The sequence below is a fragment of the Centrocercus urophasianus genome, unplaced genomic scaffold, assembly GCF_019232065.1.
Source record: "Centrocercus urophasianus isolate 14NV4802_14NV808 unplaced genomic scaffold, USGS_Curo_1.0 seq_13, whole genome shotgun sequence".
Taxonomy (NCBI): Eukaryota; Metazoa; Chordata; class Aves; order Galliformes; family Phasianidae; genus Centrocercus; species Centrocercus urophasianus.
This window is the reverse complement of record NW_024884475.1, coordinates 49,492,128-49,509,578: the sequence shown is the minus strand read 5'-3', so window position 1 is coordinate 49,509,578 and position 17,451 is coordinate 49,492,128. Positions and strand designations below refer to the sequence as shown.

At 37.3% G+C, this 17,451-nt stretch overlaps 1 protein-coding gene across 4 annotated transcripts in view; it reads right to left on the bottom strand.

Annotated features, from left to right (window-relative positions):
* TENM3 (teneurin transmembrane protein 3) overlaps positions 1-17,451 on the bottom strand; it is a 383,293-nt gene that overhangs the window by 82,925 nt on the left and 282,917 nt on the right. For all 4 annotated transcript variants that reach the window (XM_042811517.1, XM_042811518.1, XM_042811520.1 and 1 more), the window contains 2 exons: positions 11,842-11,964; positions 4,320-4,534 (listed from right to left, as the gene is read on the bottom strand). In XM_042811517.1, the coding sequence (XP_042667451.1) occupies positions 4,320-4,534; positions 11,842-11,964 (338 nt within the window). The remainder of the gene's footprint in view (positions 1-4,319; positions 4,535-11,841; positions 11,965-17,451) is intronic.

Here is a 17,451-nt window from a genome sequence, read left to right as displayed (position 1 = left end):
AAAGTAAAAAGCACACTAATTTTATTTTCCTCCAATGACACTAAACTAATTACCTTTATATTCAGTCTAAAAATTCTGATTTGCTCTAGTAAATTCACTTCTTGCTTTAAAAAAAAGTCTTTTTTAAATTATTATTATTATTCTTAAAGTCTCTTTAAAATAAACATATTGATTTTCTGGCTGCAATGAAACTGACATTTTTAGAAAGTGTCACAAAGACTTTCAGGTTCACACTGATTGGGTTTTGAATGGACAGTCACTGTCAATTATTTCTGGTTGATTTATCTATGATTCTCCAGAAAGAGAGAACTACGCATCTCACACTGGTCTGTGGCACACACAGGCTGTGCTTGAGACTGATTTAGGTACTTAAGGAGAATACAGAAAAACAACCAAAAATTCTGTCCTGATCACAGTATCTCACAACATTTTCTGCATGTCATATCCCTATTATTTTGGATTATGGGAAAGGAGATTTGCATTTGCTGCAATGTGTTACCATATTATAATGAAATAATAAACGACTTATAGATTTAGCCCACCCTGGTCCAAGACAGAGGTGTGAAGACTTACTGAGATCTCTCTCAAGCTCATTTCTCCCATTCTTTCATTACAACTGTCGCAGTGATAGGACAATTTGTATCAGTGGCTGTACAGCTACGCAAAGAAAGACTCCAGTTTCCTTTTACTGTTTGGTTTAACTGCATACAACAAAGAGGTGCACAAATAAGTGAATGGTCTAGGAAGCAGCAGTGGGGAAGAAGGTAACCAATGTCAAATGCAAGGTGTGCGTATGGAGAGGAGGCAGGTTCTTACACAAAGACCTAAGCTTGAAGGAGCGAGCTATGGAAGACAGAGGCATGTGCTTATAGATGTCGGTTATCATAGGAAAATGAGCAAAGAGGGGGACAGCTGGTATGGATGCTTTACGAATGCTGGCATAGGGCAGGTTCTCAATTATTTAACAAAAGATCTGAAATATGAAGTACTGGCGTTTCAGAAAGAGGCAGCAGTTGCACATTTACATAAATTTTGCTATTAGCACTTGTCACTCAGTGACAGGAGATAAGGGCAGATAGCATTTAAGAGATGTAAACATAACGTGATGTATCTATGGGTGAGACCTTACTTTACAAAGTCTTCATGGAACAACCCTAGCTTTACACATCTAGTGATGGGCTCTGTGCCAAGTTATATCATCCTGGAATGAGATCATGGCGTTATGGTAGACAGTTCTATAGATACATTAGTTCTACAATCAAAAACAAATTAAAAAAAAAACAACAACAAAAAACAAAAAGCCAAGCAGCAGACATCACTGAGATATTGTACAGAACCACAGCAGCTTGAAATCTGCTATGTTCTGTGCTATACTCTCATCTCTACAGGCTGCAGTAAAATTGGAGAACATTGCTCCCCCCCCAAAAAAAAGATGATCAGAGTACTAAAACAGCTTTTGTACAAAGAAATTATGAAATAGGCTAGGAAATTACAGCTCCTTCAGGACATTACAGATTTACAAATCATGAGTGGCACTGAGAAGAAATCAGTGAGAAAATCTCCACCATCTCCTCCAGAACACTACTGACTGGGTGTCAGAGTAAAGCTACCGGGTGGCTGTCTCTGAGGGTATCATGTGAGATGTATAATTAAGCTGCTGACTCCTCGATGCCAATGTCACACGTGCTAAAAGCTTCCACTGGTTCAAAGGTGTTTAGGAAAAAAATATTTCAAAGATTATAAAACATAAAGAGTGCACCTCTGACTCAGGAAGTCATTCTGCCTTAAGGTGCAGGAGGCCAGGACTGTATTCTAGGAAGAATAACCACAAATCTGTCATCTGCTCTGTAGACCTGCTAATGGCCAGTGTGCACTAGATGGGCCTTTGATCAGACGCAGCATGGACATTCCTGTGTTTTTCTAACATGTTCCTATGACCTTTGGAACTGCGTAAGCTCCCTTGCCCAAAGGAAGGATGCAGTGAAGCCCAGAATTAGCTGTTATGCTGCTGCTGTGTCTGGCTCACAAGTGAAGTGCCTTTTTAGTACAAGCTGTAAAGAATAGGGAAATAAGAAAATAACAAACAGATTTAAGCTTTTAATCCTCTTGATATTCCGTTTCATTTGATAGTGATTAAGACTTTGTTTTGTTGCAAAAAGGTCTAAACTGCAGAGAAACATTTCACCCTGCCCCCTCCATCTTATCCATCTAGTTATCTCAGGCTCCTTAACCAGACATGACTGGGGTCAGGCCATATAAACATTCTGATAAAGCCTTCACTCTAGGGAATCTCTAGCAGCCCTACAAGTTCACCAGGGCACTGATAAGTAAGCACGCCTAATTCTTCAAGATATCAAGAGTCAAATAGTTTGTGAAAAATGCTCTAGTTATATACTAGACAAATACAGAACTTCACCTATATCCTGGGAACAACATACCCAAAATTCACAGAAACTACAGAAGATGTACAGGAAGGATTTGTGTGCGATTCTTTCCATTGTACCATAGGTGAACATGGATAACACTTGCACACTAGGAATTCAAAGGGAAAGGGGTCTGTGTGACACAGATGATGGGAAATAGATTTGGTTATCTCCTTTTCCAAAGTTCTTGGTTATAGGGCACCTCAGTTTCAATCTTTTGCAAGGATAAGGAGTCAAGTAAAGATCATTTTTTATACTCATACCTAATTGTATAATCTTTTTTTTCTAAATGCATAGTCCCAATTAGCTTCTTCAATTTTATTCATCCTTGCCACACATGTATTTCCTTAGCTTCTGCTATTATTATCATCATCAGGATGGCATTTGTATTCCAAACCCCTATGACCAATGGCTGATAATTTCCTGAGTCAATTTTCTTTGAGCTAGAATGTCTTGTGCTAGTTGTCAGCCTAGGGGTAAGTGTTCATTTGTGAATGTTTGAAGAGAATCCATTTAATCATTTTTAAATAAACTTAAGTTCTTTTTCTGCCTTCAATAAATTGTTTGTTGTTTGATGGAAACTAAACCAAAAACAAAGTCTAATGTAGCATTCTGTGATTTTAATAGCATTTAATAGCATGAAACTCCTTTGCTGATCCTATCTTGTCTTCCACAGTTCTCAACTAAATTTTACATCTACATGAGACAGTACCTGCTAAAAACGTGATACAATTAGGAATAATTCTATGTCTTTTAGAATTTATGCAAAAAAAAAAAAAAAAAAAAAAAAAAAAAAAGGAACGAATTTTGGTAGTATAACAGCACGTACATCAGAATTAAAAATAAGGATCAAGTAAAGAAATTAAATCTTATAGTTAGGAATTTAACGTTGTGACTGTGCATATGGCATAATCAGTCAGGCTGCATTCCAACTCTGCCTATAGGCAATCTTATGAAGGTAAAAAAATAATAATCAGTAAGATGTTACATAATTCCATAAATGGTGTAGAAGTGCATGAGCTCAATTCTCTTTTCAAGTGGAACAATGGTTCAGAGCTAGCACTTGGACTAATAGTGAGCTGAAAGAAATCCGAACTTGGAGGGTCTTAAATCTTACAAATAAAATCTGAATACAATTGATTCTAAAATGCCTTTTCAGACAATGCTTCTCCCTTTCTCCTGCCAATCCAGACAACTATTCATTCTTTTAGGCTTCAACTCTCCTATAAGTATGGATGAAAAGTGTTTCTTTGTTACTAGGCATGAGTATAATAAAGTGCAGTAAAAAGTCTCTTCACAAACCTGAGGGGTGAGCAGACTAATCCTTCTGGGGCAGACAAGAACAAAGTTTTAAGACACTTCAGATGCCTAGTGAAAACTGATACTTTTATAACCCCGATCCACTGTATTACCATAGACACATATTGCATACTTTTTTATTTAGTGAGACACCAAGCTATAAATACTGTAGCGTTTTCTTGCAGAATAAACTGAAGCTTCTTTAAAATACTATTTTCTTCCTGCTTGCAAATTGGACGAATGTGGCCACTGCTAGGCACACATGACCATACATATGGCCATAAGAAGCTCTATTAGTTTACTGAGGTTTTAAAACAAATGTCAACATATCTTTAAAAGTACATATAAATTCTGCATGAAACAACTCCATATCTAAAGCATCATTGCTCACAGCATTCAGACAGCTCATAAATAAGAATCTTCCCTTCTCCCCGATGGCAAATTTCAGATCCCATCACTTACAGTATTATAAATGTTTTGTACATCACATGAGATCAATATGTAAAAACCAAAAATCAGCAAAACGGAAAAGATACAAAATAACCAAAGTCACAGTTTTCAGTAACTTCTCCTACTTCTAATGGAAGCAGCTCTCACCTGAGTATGTGATGGTGGTAAGCCTTTTCGGCCATATACTCCAATCAATGCATCTTTCTGAAGGGATATATTGAATTTTAGAAATTGTGGCTGATCAATAAAGAGTTGTGATCTCCAAAAAATCCCAGGGGGAACTTCTTGTATTGCTCTTCGGCCTATATCGAGTTCTCCAGAATCTATAGTGTTGTTTTCTTGTGCAAATCCCCCTAATTTTCCTGACAGGTTAGAATAATAAGAGAGAAAAAATTAGTATTCTTTTCTTGTTCTCAGTCACCCTTCATATGAACTGTCAAATATTTAAAAGCAACTCAGATAAAATGCTCCCTGACAATCTTTCTGAATGTAAGTTCCTGGGGAATTCACTGATTCAGAACTAAAAAAGCAAAAACAACACAGATATCTACGAAGTAAAAACATTTTAAATTCCCTGAACACAAGCCTTACTGCTTTGGGATTTATATTAAATACACACGTACATATACATATATTTTTTTAACCAAAGTATTTAAAAACACAGAGTTTTCCAGCATAAAGACTCATTCTAAAAAAGTGTAAGGAAAAGGGAAATGAGGTAGACAGATTTTAAGAATAACAGAACTAGCCGAGACAGCTAACAGAAACAGTCTTTTCTACATCAAACATTTGCATTTGTACACAATTTTAACAGATCTAGTTCACTATGTTTTGTTTCTTTTTTCTCCCAAAAGAGAAAGGCAATGTTTCGTGTTCCATTGTGTCTACATCCTTACACCTTTGATCCCCATAGCACCTTTGTCCCCTGGGTTACCTGGGCCTCAGCCCCAAGCTTGGTATCACCTTTTCAACACTGCTGTCTCCTGAATAAAATGCGTAATAACATGTTGAAGTCTGCTATTTCCACTGTGTTCTATATTACAAAAATGTGTTTATCTGAAGGTTTAATCATAAGGAATAAGAAAAAAGTACAGAAGGGTGTTAATGATCTTCCCCTGAAAAGCATTAATGCAACTATCAGTTAGCCTTAGGAACCCAGTGACAGCAATCTGGAAATGCCCAGAAGAAGCACAAAAGATCTTAACATGTAAAGGACTCACAATCTCAAATGCTGACATTAAAAAACTAGCCTATGGGTTGCGGCTTATCGAAAAAAGAACACAAGTCATAGACTTTACATATTGCCAGCAACCTTTTTTTTTTTTTTTTTTTTCAAGCAGGTAAGTGAAGGCAAGAAATATCTATGCATCTATGTTCCATCTTGGGTACAGAATGGTATCATCCAATCTGCCTAACTCTGTGATCTCACAGTGATGCACTGTGAAACGAATGGACGGGGCAGAACTGCACAACCCAAGCTGATAACTGCAGGGAGCTCGGCTACATCCTACGGATAGCACAAGTCTGGGACAACTTGGCTTCCCACATATGCAGACCTTAAAATCTGGCAAAGATTATGGCTTAGTTGGGAGAGCATCTTCCCACCTGCTAGATTTGCAGGAAACAGAACTGATACACTAATAAAAACGGCTTAGACGAACTGCCACCACCAGCTTTGAAATTCAGGATGGCTTAGTAAGGTATGCATGAAAGCCTGTGTGAAGCCAAAGGCCCAGAGCTGTGTCAAGGGACCATCTCTGTGCCATGTGCGGCACATAGGTGCTTGTGAAGATAGAGTCAAAGGTTACTACAACCCAACAGAATCAGTGCTACCAGACCTAAACAAAGCTTTGCCAAAGAACTTGTCTGTCAACACATATCAATTCCAGACTAAGTAAGTAACTAAGTAGCTGGCTCATCAAGTTGAGCCTTGTGTAAAAGCAGTATAAAGAAAAATGGAATTGTAGTTACAACCTTACAGCTCACTGGTTTTTTTACCAACTCATTTTCTTTATTCAGCAGCTAGTCTGTTATAAAGATTGAATGAAATGCATCTGAATGTGATAAGCACGTTCAAATGATGCTCACTTGTTTGCGTACAAGCGTTGTAAAGAATTGACAACACTTCTGTTGCTGCCCTGTCTTTTATGTTCAAATTCTACATTATTCATCATTTGAGGAAACAAACTGACACAACCTTTTTGCAAACATTTAGGCTGGAAAAAAAACCCAACTAGATTAAAATCTGAAATGCCAGGTGAGGTCACAGACTGATCCTCTCCACTTTCTCTGCATCCAAGATGAACACAGGCTGCTTTTGAATTAAGCAGACACAGAAGCACTACTTAGAGGCCTGGAGTGGGGGCTCATCTCACCACCAGAGCTATACCGCAATACCCTCATAGAAAACATCTCACTTACAGGAGCATAATATTGATTAGCACTCAGCTTTCAAGAACCAGTGAAATATCTGATCTTGGAAGAAACTTTTTATTTTATTTTTTTTACTCTCTTCAGGCTGATGCTTTTATAACTTTGGAGTTAACCTTTCGCAATATTTATACTTTTACTAGAAGATAGGCCTGTATTTACAAGGGCTGCTCTGAAATTAATGTCTGTTATTTTAGTATGCTGGCAAATGACATCAGAGGTGGATGCTGGTGGGAGGGTAGTAGAGATTGCACCTTTCCCACCAATATCCTATTACATGTTGCTGCTGTGTGACAGATGGCAGCAGAGGAGCAGTCTGATGAAACGGTGTCTGACATAAAAGTGTGGGTGGAGCAAAGGTATGTCACTAAATTCCTCCATGAGGAAAAACTTGAACTCATCAGCATTCATTGATGCTTTCTGAATGCTTATGGAGACCGAACAGCAGACACAAGTACAGTGAGGCAGTGAGGTGGTATGTTTTAGCAGTGGTGGTAGCAACAGTGGGTCACCTCCACCAGTGCAAATTTTTACAAGAACATCATGCAGGCTCTTCTTCAACTCTGACAAAAATGCAGAGTGACTGGTGGTGACTACGTTGAAAAATACTGTTCTGTAGTTGAGAATTTTCACTATCAAATAGTCTTCTGACTTCCACCTGTTTGGATCAATGAAAGACAGACTGCATGGGCAACATTTTCCTAGCAACGACTGCATCACAGCAGTTGTGAAACAGCGGTCACCTCGGCTGGTGCAGATTCTTATACGCACAGCATGCATGCAAGCTCTTCTTCAATGCTAGTGAAAATGCATAGCTAATGGTAGTGATTATATAGTGTTTTGTAGTTGAGAATTTGCTCTATCAAGTAGTTTTATTGTGCTCTTTGTATCTGTTGTAGTTTCCATGGAAACAGCGGGCATTACCTTCAGAACAACATACACATTATTGCAATTTATTTAAATGTTTCTTACCACTCTCTTCAAACTGATGCACATTTGGTTGTATAAATTCACACGCTGGTGCCTGGTAATCACTAAACAATAAACCCTTGTTTGCAGTATTGATCTGTGACTTCCACTGTTTGTATATTGGAAATGAAAAACAACTAACTCTTGCTACTGAAAAGATGAACTAGATAGCTTGAACAGGTGTGCTTTTTCAAACGCACATTTTGTCCAATATGTTAGAAATGCCTACCACTGGGCTTCAGCAATTATCCTTAGCAGGTAATGATCTTATCAGCCCCCATTTTCTTAACCAAAACCAAGATACTTTCACCCTTTTGCCACGTACCTGTTTAACATCATAGTACCTCTCAAAATTATCACTAGCTTTCTGTCTTCCTTAAAATGGGGCATTAACCAGTCCTTTTCCCTTCTGGGAAACGGGCACAAGAAAATGTCAGTAGTTTCAACATTTCCTTTTCACGTTTTAAAGTAATAAAAGTTCTCACACAGACCTTTAAATCCAAAGCTTTAAATCCAAATATGAAATGTCACATTCATTCACACAATTCCATAATGACATAACAGCACAAACATGAAATCCATTTTTAAAATAGCTTTCCTCTTGAATATTTTCTGTTTCACAGTACTTCTTCTCTACCTCCAAAACCTTCCCAACACCTCTCCAAAAGATAATAGCAAATACCCTAAGTATTTATAGGTTAATAATATTTACATCAAAATTAGCAAATATATTACTAAATCTACTAATAATTTACAAAATAACTTGCTATACCACATACTTACGATGTATGCACCATTATATTAAATACTCAAGATATAATGATAATCTGATGTATAATGGTTAATTAATAGATCAAATATTTGTTACATGTATTATCTGTAAATTCTGTTCTTACTGTGTGAGACTAGACAAAATCTTAATCTAAAGAAATATTTGAAGCAATAAACAAAATTTAATTTACGTACAAGAAAAATAGTTCAGAAATATATCAAAAATTACATGAAGCCAAACTCTCCCTCCTTATTTGCAAACATTCTATAGACTGGTGCAAGATATTCTGTAAAGAATTGAGCATCTACAACAGAGAATAAAAATGAGTGCATAATCAGAACATGAAAAAGCTGAACAATAATTGCTTCATAGTGCCATACATAATATCATTTTCTATTCTTCGTAGGCAGCATTAATTAAAATATCAGGTTGCAAGAATGGATTTACAATCAACAGCATATTCACCTACTCCACTGAATAACCTCGTATTTAGAGGTTGTTTTTTTTTCTTTCTGTGAGACACTGATATATAATCTGCAAAAACTACTTCAACAAATGAAATCAAAATCCTCCATAAAAACAAATTCAGAACTACAATTTTAGAAAAAAAATGAACGCAACAATTAAAAGTTACAACACGTTTAATTAACATTCTGCACTATAAATAAAAAGAACCCTCAATATCTATTGGTATCTATAATGTATTTCAATGAGTATAATCTCAAAACTGCACTGAATTAAGCCAGAAGAAATGCTCTTTTCCCCATATATCCTTTTTCTCCCTTGCATTTAAAGCAAAATGAAAAGAACAACAACAAAAAACAAGCCAACAGTTAAGCATATGTTATAAGGTATTTCTGAATTGCACATTGATTTTGTAGGATGTAAAAAAATAAAGAAAGCCAGTGACGTATGAAATGTTAGCATGTGTTAGAACATGATGTCTAAACAAATTTTCAGTTCTGTGTTTCTTAACCTTTCTTTTATGCTGTCTGGTTATAAAACCAGGTGAAGCACCGTGGTACCTCCAGTAGGTGCTGAGATGTGATTAAGCATGGCTAAAAATGTACTTTGGAGAACCTGAACTGAAGTGCCCTCTAAAATTCATCTTATTCATAGAAAATACATATCCTTATGATACCTTATGCAGCCCTGAATCACGCCTGCCTAGATAAGCAAGTGATACATTGGCAGCAGTTTACTATTTGAACAGAGGAAAGCACAGGGAAAGAAAAACAAACCAACCAACCAATAGCAACAACAAAAACAACAACAAAAATCCCTCACCACCTAAAAAACAATGCACAAAAGCAACAAAAAAGAGAAGGCTTGTTCAGAGATTCAAGCTTCATTTAACTAATTATTTGCATCCAAGGATGATTTCACATGCTTTTACTGTCAGTTTATGACTAGCTATTTGTAGGCAAACCACAGCTGAACTTTCTCCAGAGGTCAGGAGAATGCATTTTAACATGTAAGCTTTACTAATTCATCACACAAAGTATCTGCACTTCTGAATGGCAAATAACTATCTAGGATCCAAGCCACTCACCTGAGGACTATCTATTTTCTGACCCAAGCTAGCACTTTTTTGGACTACTCCAAATTCAGACAAGACTCATGAAAAATGAATGGCCGAGGTATCAAAATCAAGGCTTTAGCAATTCTTCCTTACAATTTCTTGTAACTAGCACGATAGTATGAGGGCTCCCTCCTTAAATTTCTTATCTAGTCATCACCACACCTTCTACTTAACTTTCCTTTTGTGGTTTAAAATGTGTGTATTCTCTGGTTCGTCTGTTGCTTAGTATTGACGTGTGTTGATAAATGACCACTTACTATATTCTGCAGAGGACAGCATTTTAGCAGTAGATGAAATTAACCCCATTCTTGGACAGTATTTAAGGACACAAAGAAGGAAAAAAACATATTTGATATATTTGATATTTTCTTCTATTTCTGAGGCAAAGTATATTAGGCTTTAATTTATTTAAAAAAAAAAATACCAAGGGGGAAAAAAACAATTTATATTTAAAAAAAATTAATAAATTATTTTACAATAGAAAAATGCATTGGCTTCTCAGAGCTGAAGACCAGAGAATGATGAGCTGCCATTTCAGCATCAATATTCATTAACCGTACAGCACCTTCTTACTATTCATTCAAAACAAGTAAGAACACAGAAAGAGATAATGAATATCCAAGTGCAAGAAAAAGGCAGTAGGGTAAAGGAAATGAAAAGCTCCTACTACAGAAGTTTAACCTGTTTAAAAAGATGACAGAAAGAATGATTCAAGCTGTATTATTTCTATAACTTGGAGCTGTGATAACTTGAAAAATTTTCAAGATGTCAAGTGCTGGCAGATGCCTCCTCCTCCTCAGCGGTAAGGAGGTCAGCTCTACCTTGTGAAAGGGAAAATGGATTTTTCTGTAATGAAGCAAATACCGCATTCATCAACCATTTAAATCAAGTTTTCCATTCAAAAACTATTGATTTTAAAGCCTCTGTTAGCCAAAAGTGCATAGGCTCCTAAATGTTTTGAGAATCTTAAAGGGCAACATGGAAAAAGGTCGATAAAAAATAATCCTGTTATGTGGTTTGTATTTTAAAAGCTCCTACAACAAAATTATTTTTTGGTTTTTATTTTATTGTATATATTGGATATAAAGTTTTTTATTTTATTTTATATATTGGATACATGATTCAGGCTCAGTATTATATGTAAGACATTTTGAGAAAACACATGAATATATTAAAAGTGACTTACTATGTTTCAGAGAGAAATAAAAAAAGGAAAAAACCCTCATTGGCTACAGAAAGAAAAGAACAAGAAGTATTTAACAGCAAGGTCATCACGCTATAGGAAGCTCCTTGGTTACAAGTAACCTACGCACAACTAATGAGAACCTTTGAAAATATGCAAATTCCCCTGCAGAACCTCTTGTGGTGCCAACCCTTCAGAAATGGACTGATTATGTTCCTCTGTCACAAACAAGGCTTTGGTCTGAAAATCTGGAGTTCAATGACATTCACAAAGATGGCATCAGGTCCCCCTTATGAAACAGAGTGCCCTGTCACATTGGGGACCCTGGCTTTGCTGTGGCCATTTCTGCAGCCTGGGTCCCAAAGAAAGGATGGTCGCTGGCCAGCCTCAGCACCATCTCACCACAATGAGATGTTTTCTGTCCTCATCCAACAGGGCATGTAAATTCCCAAGACAAATTTTGGTTGACAACCAGATTTCCTATTTATATCAAGATTACCACCAAGGATTCATTGTTCAGTTCACATGTTTAGTTCAGGTGTTCTCAGTTGAAATACAACCCCTGCTTAGTGTCTGCATGGCTATTTCGAATTACTATTATTCTCAAAGGCTCTGAACTTCAAATAAACAAAAAACGTTAAAAACTGGTGATGTAAATAAAACACAAAGAAAGAAAATGCTTTCAGAGAAGGAAATGCTTTCAGAAGGAAAGAAATTGGTGCATTTCACTTACCGTTTTCTCCAGCAGGTACTGTTACAGGATGTGTTGGCACAGTATCAGAATTCACTTTTCCATTCTCAAAAGTATCGTTTTCAGTTTGCTGCAGCTGCCAGTTGAGGCCAAACAGATGCATTGCTGGTGGTAAAGGATACAGTTTATTTGATGCTCTTAACCACAAAGACAAATTGCACAAATAATGGCTTTCCACGCTCTGCAGCGGAAAAGTCATACATTAAAAAAATTAAATTACAGGAAAAAGCATTCACAGAATAATAGTTCAACTTAGCAATGGCAACTAAGCAATTACTACCACTGTCCTTTAATGATACAGTGCTTTCAGTGAATGCAGCTGACAAAAAGCTCACCATTCTCCCATTCTCATTTTGAGTCTTTTACCGGTCCCAAATCAATGTTCAAAAGGGTAGGCAGTAATTATGCCCTTTCTCTTTTTCTCTTTTCTTTTTTTTTTTGCTGTCATTTTTGATCATTCTAAAGAGACAAATCATTTAAGTAAGCTTCTAAGTGACCTACCGAAATGATTTCTGCAGCGCACGGATCTGTTCTGGCTAGTCAGAAAGGGAAAACAACACAAGAGGAAGGAAGATTCTGTGGACACTATAGGGCTAACCTAAAACACTAACACTCCTTTCCATTCTGTTAACAACACTGTTTAACTTTAAACTTTGTGCTCATCCTGCATGCTAGCCTATAGAACAAAGCCAAAATCATGAGCAGAGCTGGAAATGCTGGGTACTGAGTTGCTGTGGTAATGAAAATGTGTAAGGTAGTTTCTGAAGTGCTTAATTCCCCACAGTCACGTTCATCAAAAGATGATATCAAGTTAACATGTTCAGTTATGATAATTATAGAAGCCAGAGCCAATCTTCCATGGTGTTGGGGGAACTACCAGGGAACCCTGATGCCACCAGGGATTAATGAACAAATCCCGAGGAGGAATAACACCAGGCACCAGTACACGCAGGGGGCTGCTTAGCTGAAAGACAACTTTGTAGAATAGGACATGAGAATCCCAGTGGTCACCAAGCTCAACACAAACCAGCAGTGTGCCCTTGCCACAAGGAAGACTAACGGTGTTCTTGGCTGCATGAGGCAAAGTGTTGCCAGCAAGTTGAAGGAAGGGATCCTTCCACTGTACTCAGTGCTGGTGAGGCTGCACCTGGAGTGCTGCACTCAGTTTCAGGCCCCCCATACAAGAGTCAGAGTAGAGAGAGTCCAATGTAGGACCAGAAAGATGATGAAGACACTAGAGCACATTTACTACGAGGACAGGTGTAGACTGCTAGCCCAGCTCAGCCCAGAGAAGTAGAGTTTCAAGGGGATCTCATCAATGCCCATAAATACCTGAAGGGAGAGCACAAAGAGGAGAGTGCCAGGCTCTGTTCAGTGGCACCCAGTGCCAGGACCAGAGGCAGCGGGCACAAAGTGAAGCACAGGAGGCTCTCTCTGAACATCAGACATCGCTTCTGTGTGGGTGACAAAGCACAGGCATAGGCTGCCCAAAGGCTCTGCCTGAGCAAAGGTTTGAATAGATCGACTCAGAAGTTTTGCCGATCTCAGCCATGCTGTGATTCTGAACCCCACAGCTAAACTACTTGAGCAAAAATAGGGAAAAAATATCATCTTAATGATAAAGATACACACAACATTTAAAACTTCTTGCTATCTAATGGTCTGTTTCATTTTCTTCCAATGACTCTATGATACCACCAAAAATTAAATTTATTATAATTACTCTAATTTGCTTTCAGCATAATTTGAATTTATTTATTCAACAACAGCAGCAATATCCAAAGGTGGAATCATCTTTCAGTACTACCAGGGAGTAAAAATACACTGGAAAATTTTTCTCTGCTAATGTATTTTGACCATCAGTGTATCATATAAGGAAGATGATTCACTACATCTAGTTTCTTCTGCTTCTTCTGCCCCTGAAATAGATCACTGTTATAGTTGATGTTATTCATTCCTTCTATCCTAAAGATAAGCAATTCTTCATCCTATTTAGTTTCATCTCTAATCTTGCAGTCTCTCTGTATTAACCATGGCAACTCTTAAGACAAACAGACTACTGTGGTAGTTTAGTTACAGAGACAGCAAACATTGCAGAATTAAGACCATCTTCACCAAGTGTTTGCCTTAACCTGCCCCCCTCACCACTACAAAACAAAACAACAGATTGCACCCAAAGACCTATTACTGAATGCTTCAAAGACTGAAATCCCTAGTAGACATGACATATTCTCTTTGTTCCAAGTCTCTGACTCTAGTATTACTCTTCCTTTTCAGACTTTAAATTGCCTGTCAAAGCCTGATAATGTAGGATCTTCTGTGACCCTAAAACCTTATTTCTTTTTTTTTTTTCCCCTGCCACCTCTTGTTAGAACATAAATCCAACCACCACCATTCTTGGCACATTCCTAAAATTAGCCACTATTAGTTCAGTCACACCTTAGCTGAAATTCTTGTTTATTAATCATCTGATGATTTTATCTGTTTAATATATTTCATCAAAATCCCAAGAATCAAATTCCACTATCTGATATATTAGTTCACTGGCAGCAGTGAAAAACAAAATATAGTTAAATATGATTCAAACTTGGTACGCTTTGCTTCCTGTATTTTCAAGGGAAAAAAAAAAAGAAAAAAAAGTGACGTTTATTTTGAAAGAGGTTTCTCTAGATGTGCATCCTTACCAATCACGTGAGCTTAGAACTCCACTATCAGCTCTGTCTGCTGGTACTATGTATGTGCCCTGCACTTCTTCATTCTCTGCTGGGAGGTCAAAAGGGGAAGACCTGACATGACCTTCTAGCCATTCCCTCATAATCCTAAACAGCTGGAATTTGAAGTCTTCAAAAGCAAGGACTGTGGGATCTGTATTGATTACATCTCAAAACAAAACATAGTTACTACAAGGTAAGTGACAATTACCTTCTCTTTGCGCTTGTGCCTACATGCATTGCAGCATTGCTGTCTGTTAGAGATGCTAACAGTTGTCTCACCAAAACACCATTTTTCTCTCAACTTTAACACTGAACTAGAACCAAGATCAGTAAACAACATTTAATAAAAATGAACAGGCTGATATGTACAGCACTTTCACAAATGTTGCTTAATAAAATATTTTTAATGCAAACCAAAAATGTTGCTTGAGAGTTCTAAAGACAATCCAAAACTGACAGCGTGTGCTAATACGCTAAATAATTCAACCACCTTTTTGATTGAGCTCTATGGAATTTAGGGAAGCCTCATTCACTACAAACAAAAAGGAATAACATGAAAAAATTAGGCCAGTCAGTGCAGGATCCAGATACCAAGACATAGACCTCAACTGTCGTAAGAGATGTTAACTTTTAAAAAATAAGTGAATTGACTGATTAAGACAAATTCAAGCTCTATTTTATCGATGCATTGCTTCTAGTTTTGGTTTTAAACTGTTCTCTTCTCAACCAGTCATCTAAACAATGACAAACTTTAGGTCCTTCTCCATCCTTGTTATGAGGACAGTGAGGCAACTGCTAAAAATTCATGATGCTCAACAACCAAAAGGCAGTATAGGTACTAGTAACATTACATTCAGAGCACAATTCAGTAAAGGGTCTGAGACTGTCAAGCCAAATGTTATGAACTAGTCCTGAATTTGCAGAGGTGGAATGATTCAGGCAGACTGCTGGAGTGTACAGGCTGCTTTGTTTTTCTCAGGCCTAGAAAAGGATGAAGAGATTCTTCCACCTTTGAGATAGGGATGTCAAAAGTTCAACTTTTTTTCCCTCTACTTCTGAAAATTTTTTCTATTAGGTTCATAGAAATGGCAAGTCCACTTTTTCTTTATAAAGCATTTGATAAAGGAAGCAAAATTAAACGAGGAATGTATTTTCCATTTGCCAGCTGTTATTTTAATTGCAAATCCAATGTAAAGCAGTTTATTGATTTTGAATTGGCTGTCAGTTCTTGTTCATTTCTCTTCAGTGTGGCATTTATTTGGTGATAGATAATGATAATGAAGACAATGGATCTCTCCCAGAACAGCCAGCTCTGAGCCTGTAATTAGGCTACCAAACCAGTAAGGGTACTAACACTGGAACAACTTGCAATACTGGCACATTTTTGATGTCAGCGAAGACTTGTCAGAGAATGCTAGACGTCTCTACCAAGGAGACAGTTTGTGACGGTTGTAGTCACAGAACATAACAATTCAATCCAAATGACCCACAGCTGCAAAGAAGGGATGAACCCTCAGGGAAAGGGTGAAAACATAGAATGGTGCAATTACAAACACGTCCACAATCCCATAAGAAAAAGGAGGCATTTCTTAATGAAGATTGGAAAGACTGTTCCCACTGAGGAACAGAATGACTTTTTAAGCACAGAAATAGATGATGATATTCTCTACCTATTCTGCCATTTCAGTACACTCCTCCATTCTGCAAAATAATCTCAAGCTACCAAATAGGAGTTGAGAAAGTACTGTGGGACTGACAGACTTGTTTAACGCGGTATTTTTATTGCTAGCGGCCAGGATTATCAGCTTTATAGACAGCCTTTAGAGTACAGTGGTAAACAATGAAGATTTCATTCTCTTCAACAGGATAGGAAGAAGAAGCATTAGAAGAAAGTTCTCTGGGATCTGTGCATAAATACAAAGTCAGTGTCTGGGTGGTGCTGGTGGATACGGCTGAATTCTCAAACACATGAGCAATAATCAAATGAACAATTCAGCTTTTCTTCCTTCCTTTATACTTTTCCAGAGCAACACAGGGCCTACATGCCACAAGAACTGGGATATTCAAAAGATTCAGAGCTCAGATTACAGAAGTGCACTTATGCCTACAGCAGCATCAACAAAAATGCTGTTGTTCGTTACAGGTTATCAAGTAATCTTACCATCTGTCACTATGCAGTGTTTCTAAAGGGTTTCTAAGGCTTTCCAAACCATCTTAAACTTCTTTTTCAAGCTTGGTTGATCTTACCTTTCACTCTCTGTATTCAAGGTCTAGTTCTTTGATTTTAAAACATCCTACAAAGTCTCCATTTCCACTTAATAATTAAAAAAGCAACTAGATACACATTTCACAACAAATACTTGGAAAAAAAAAAAACTTGTTCACACTTACATAAAACATTTTACAAAAATCTGCTTCGGGAAAAAGAAGTTGATTCTATCAAGCCCTTTCATTCTTTAAAGGCTGTCAGCCTGTTTGTCTGGTATGCTCATTTCTCAAGCAAGTATTGCTGCACTTGATGCATTCTCTTTACAAGCAACCTGTTCTTGAGGAAACACACTGTATTATCACTTCAAAACTCTCTTCAAGGCTTTCTTCAGTAAGCCAAAAACAAACAGGTTCTCTTATTAATAGGTAGTGAGAGAGGTGGAATAATTACCTAACTATGTGACAAAACTAGAATGGTGAGAATTGATGACTACCTGCTGAGCCCTGCTTAGGTAGAGGTTCCCTTCACTGTCTTGCTCGCTGGCTCAAAAGCCTCTTCTGCCAAAATTATGAGAGGTACAGAAGAGAATGGTAACAGAAAATCACTTGAAGACAACAGAAAAGCAGTTGGTAAAGAAATCAGACAGATGTTATCCTCCAGCATCCAGAA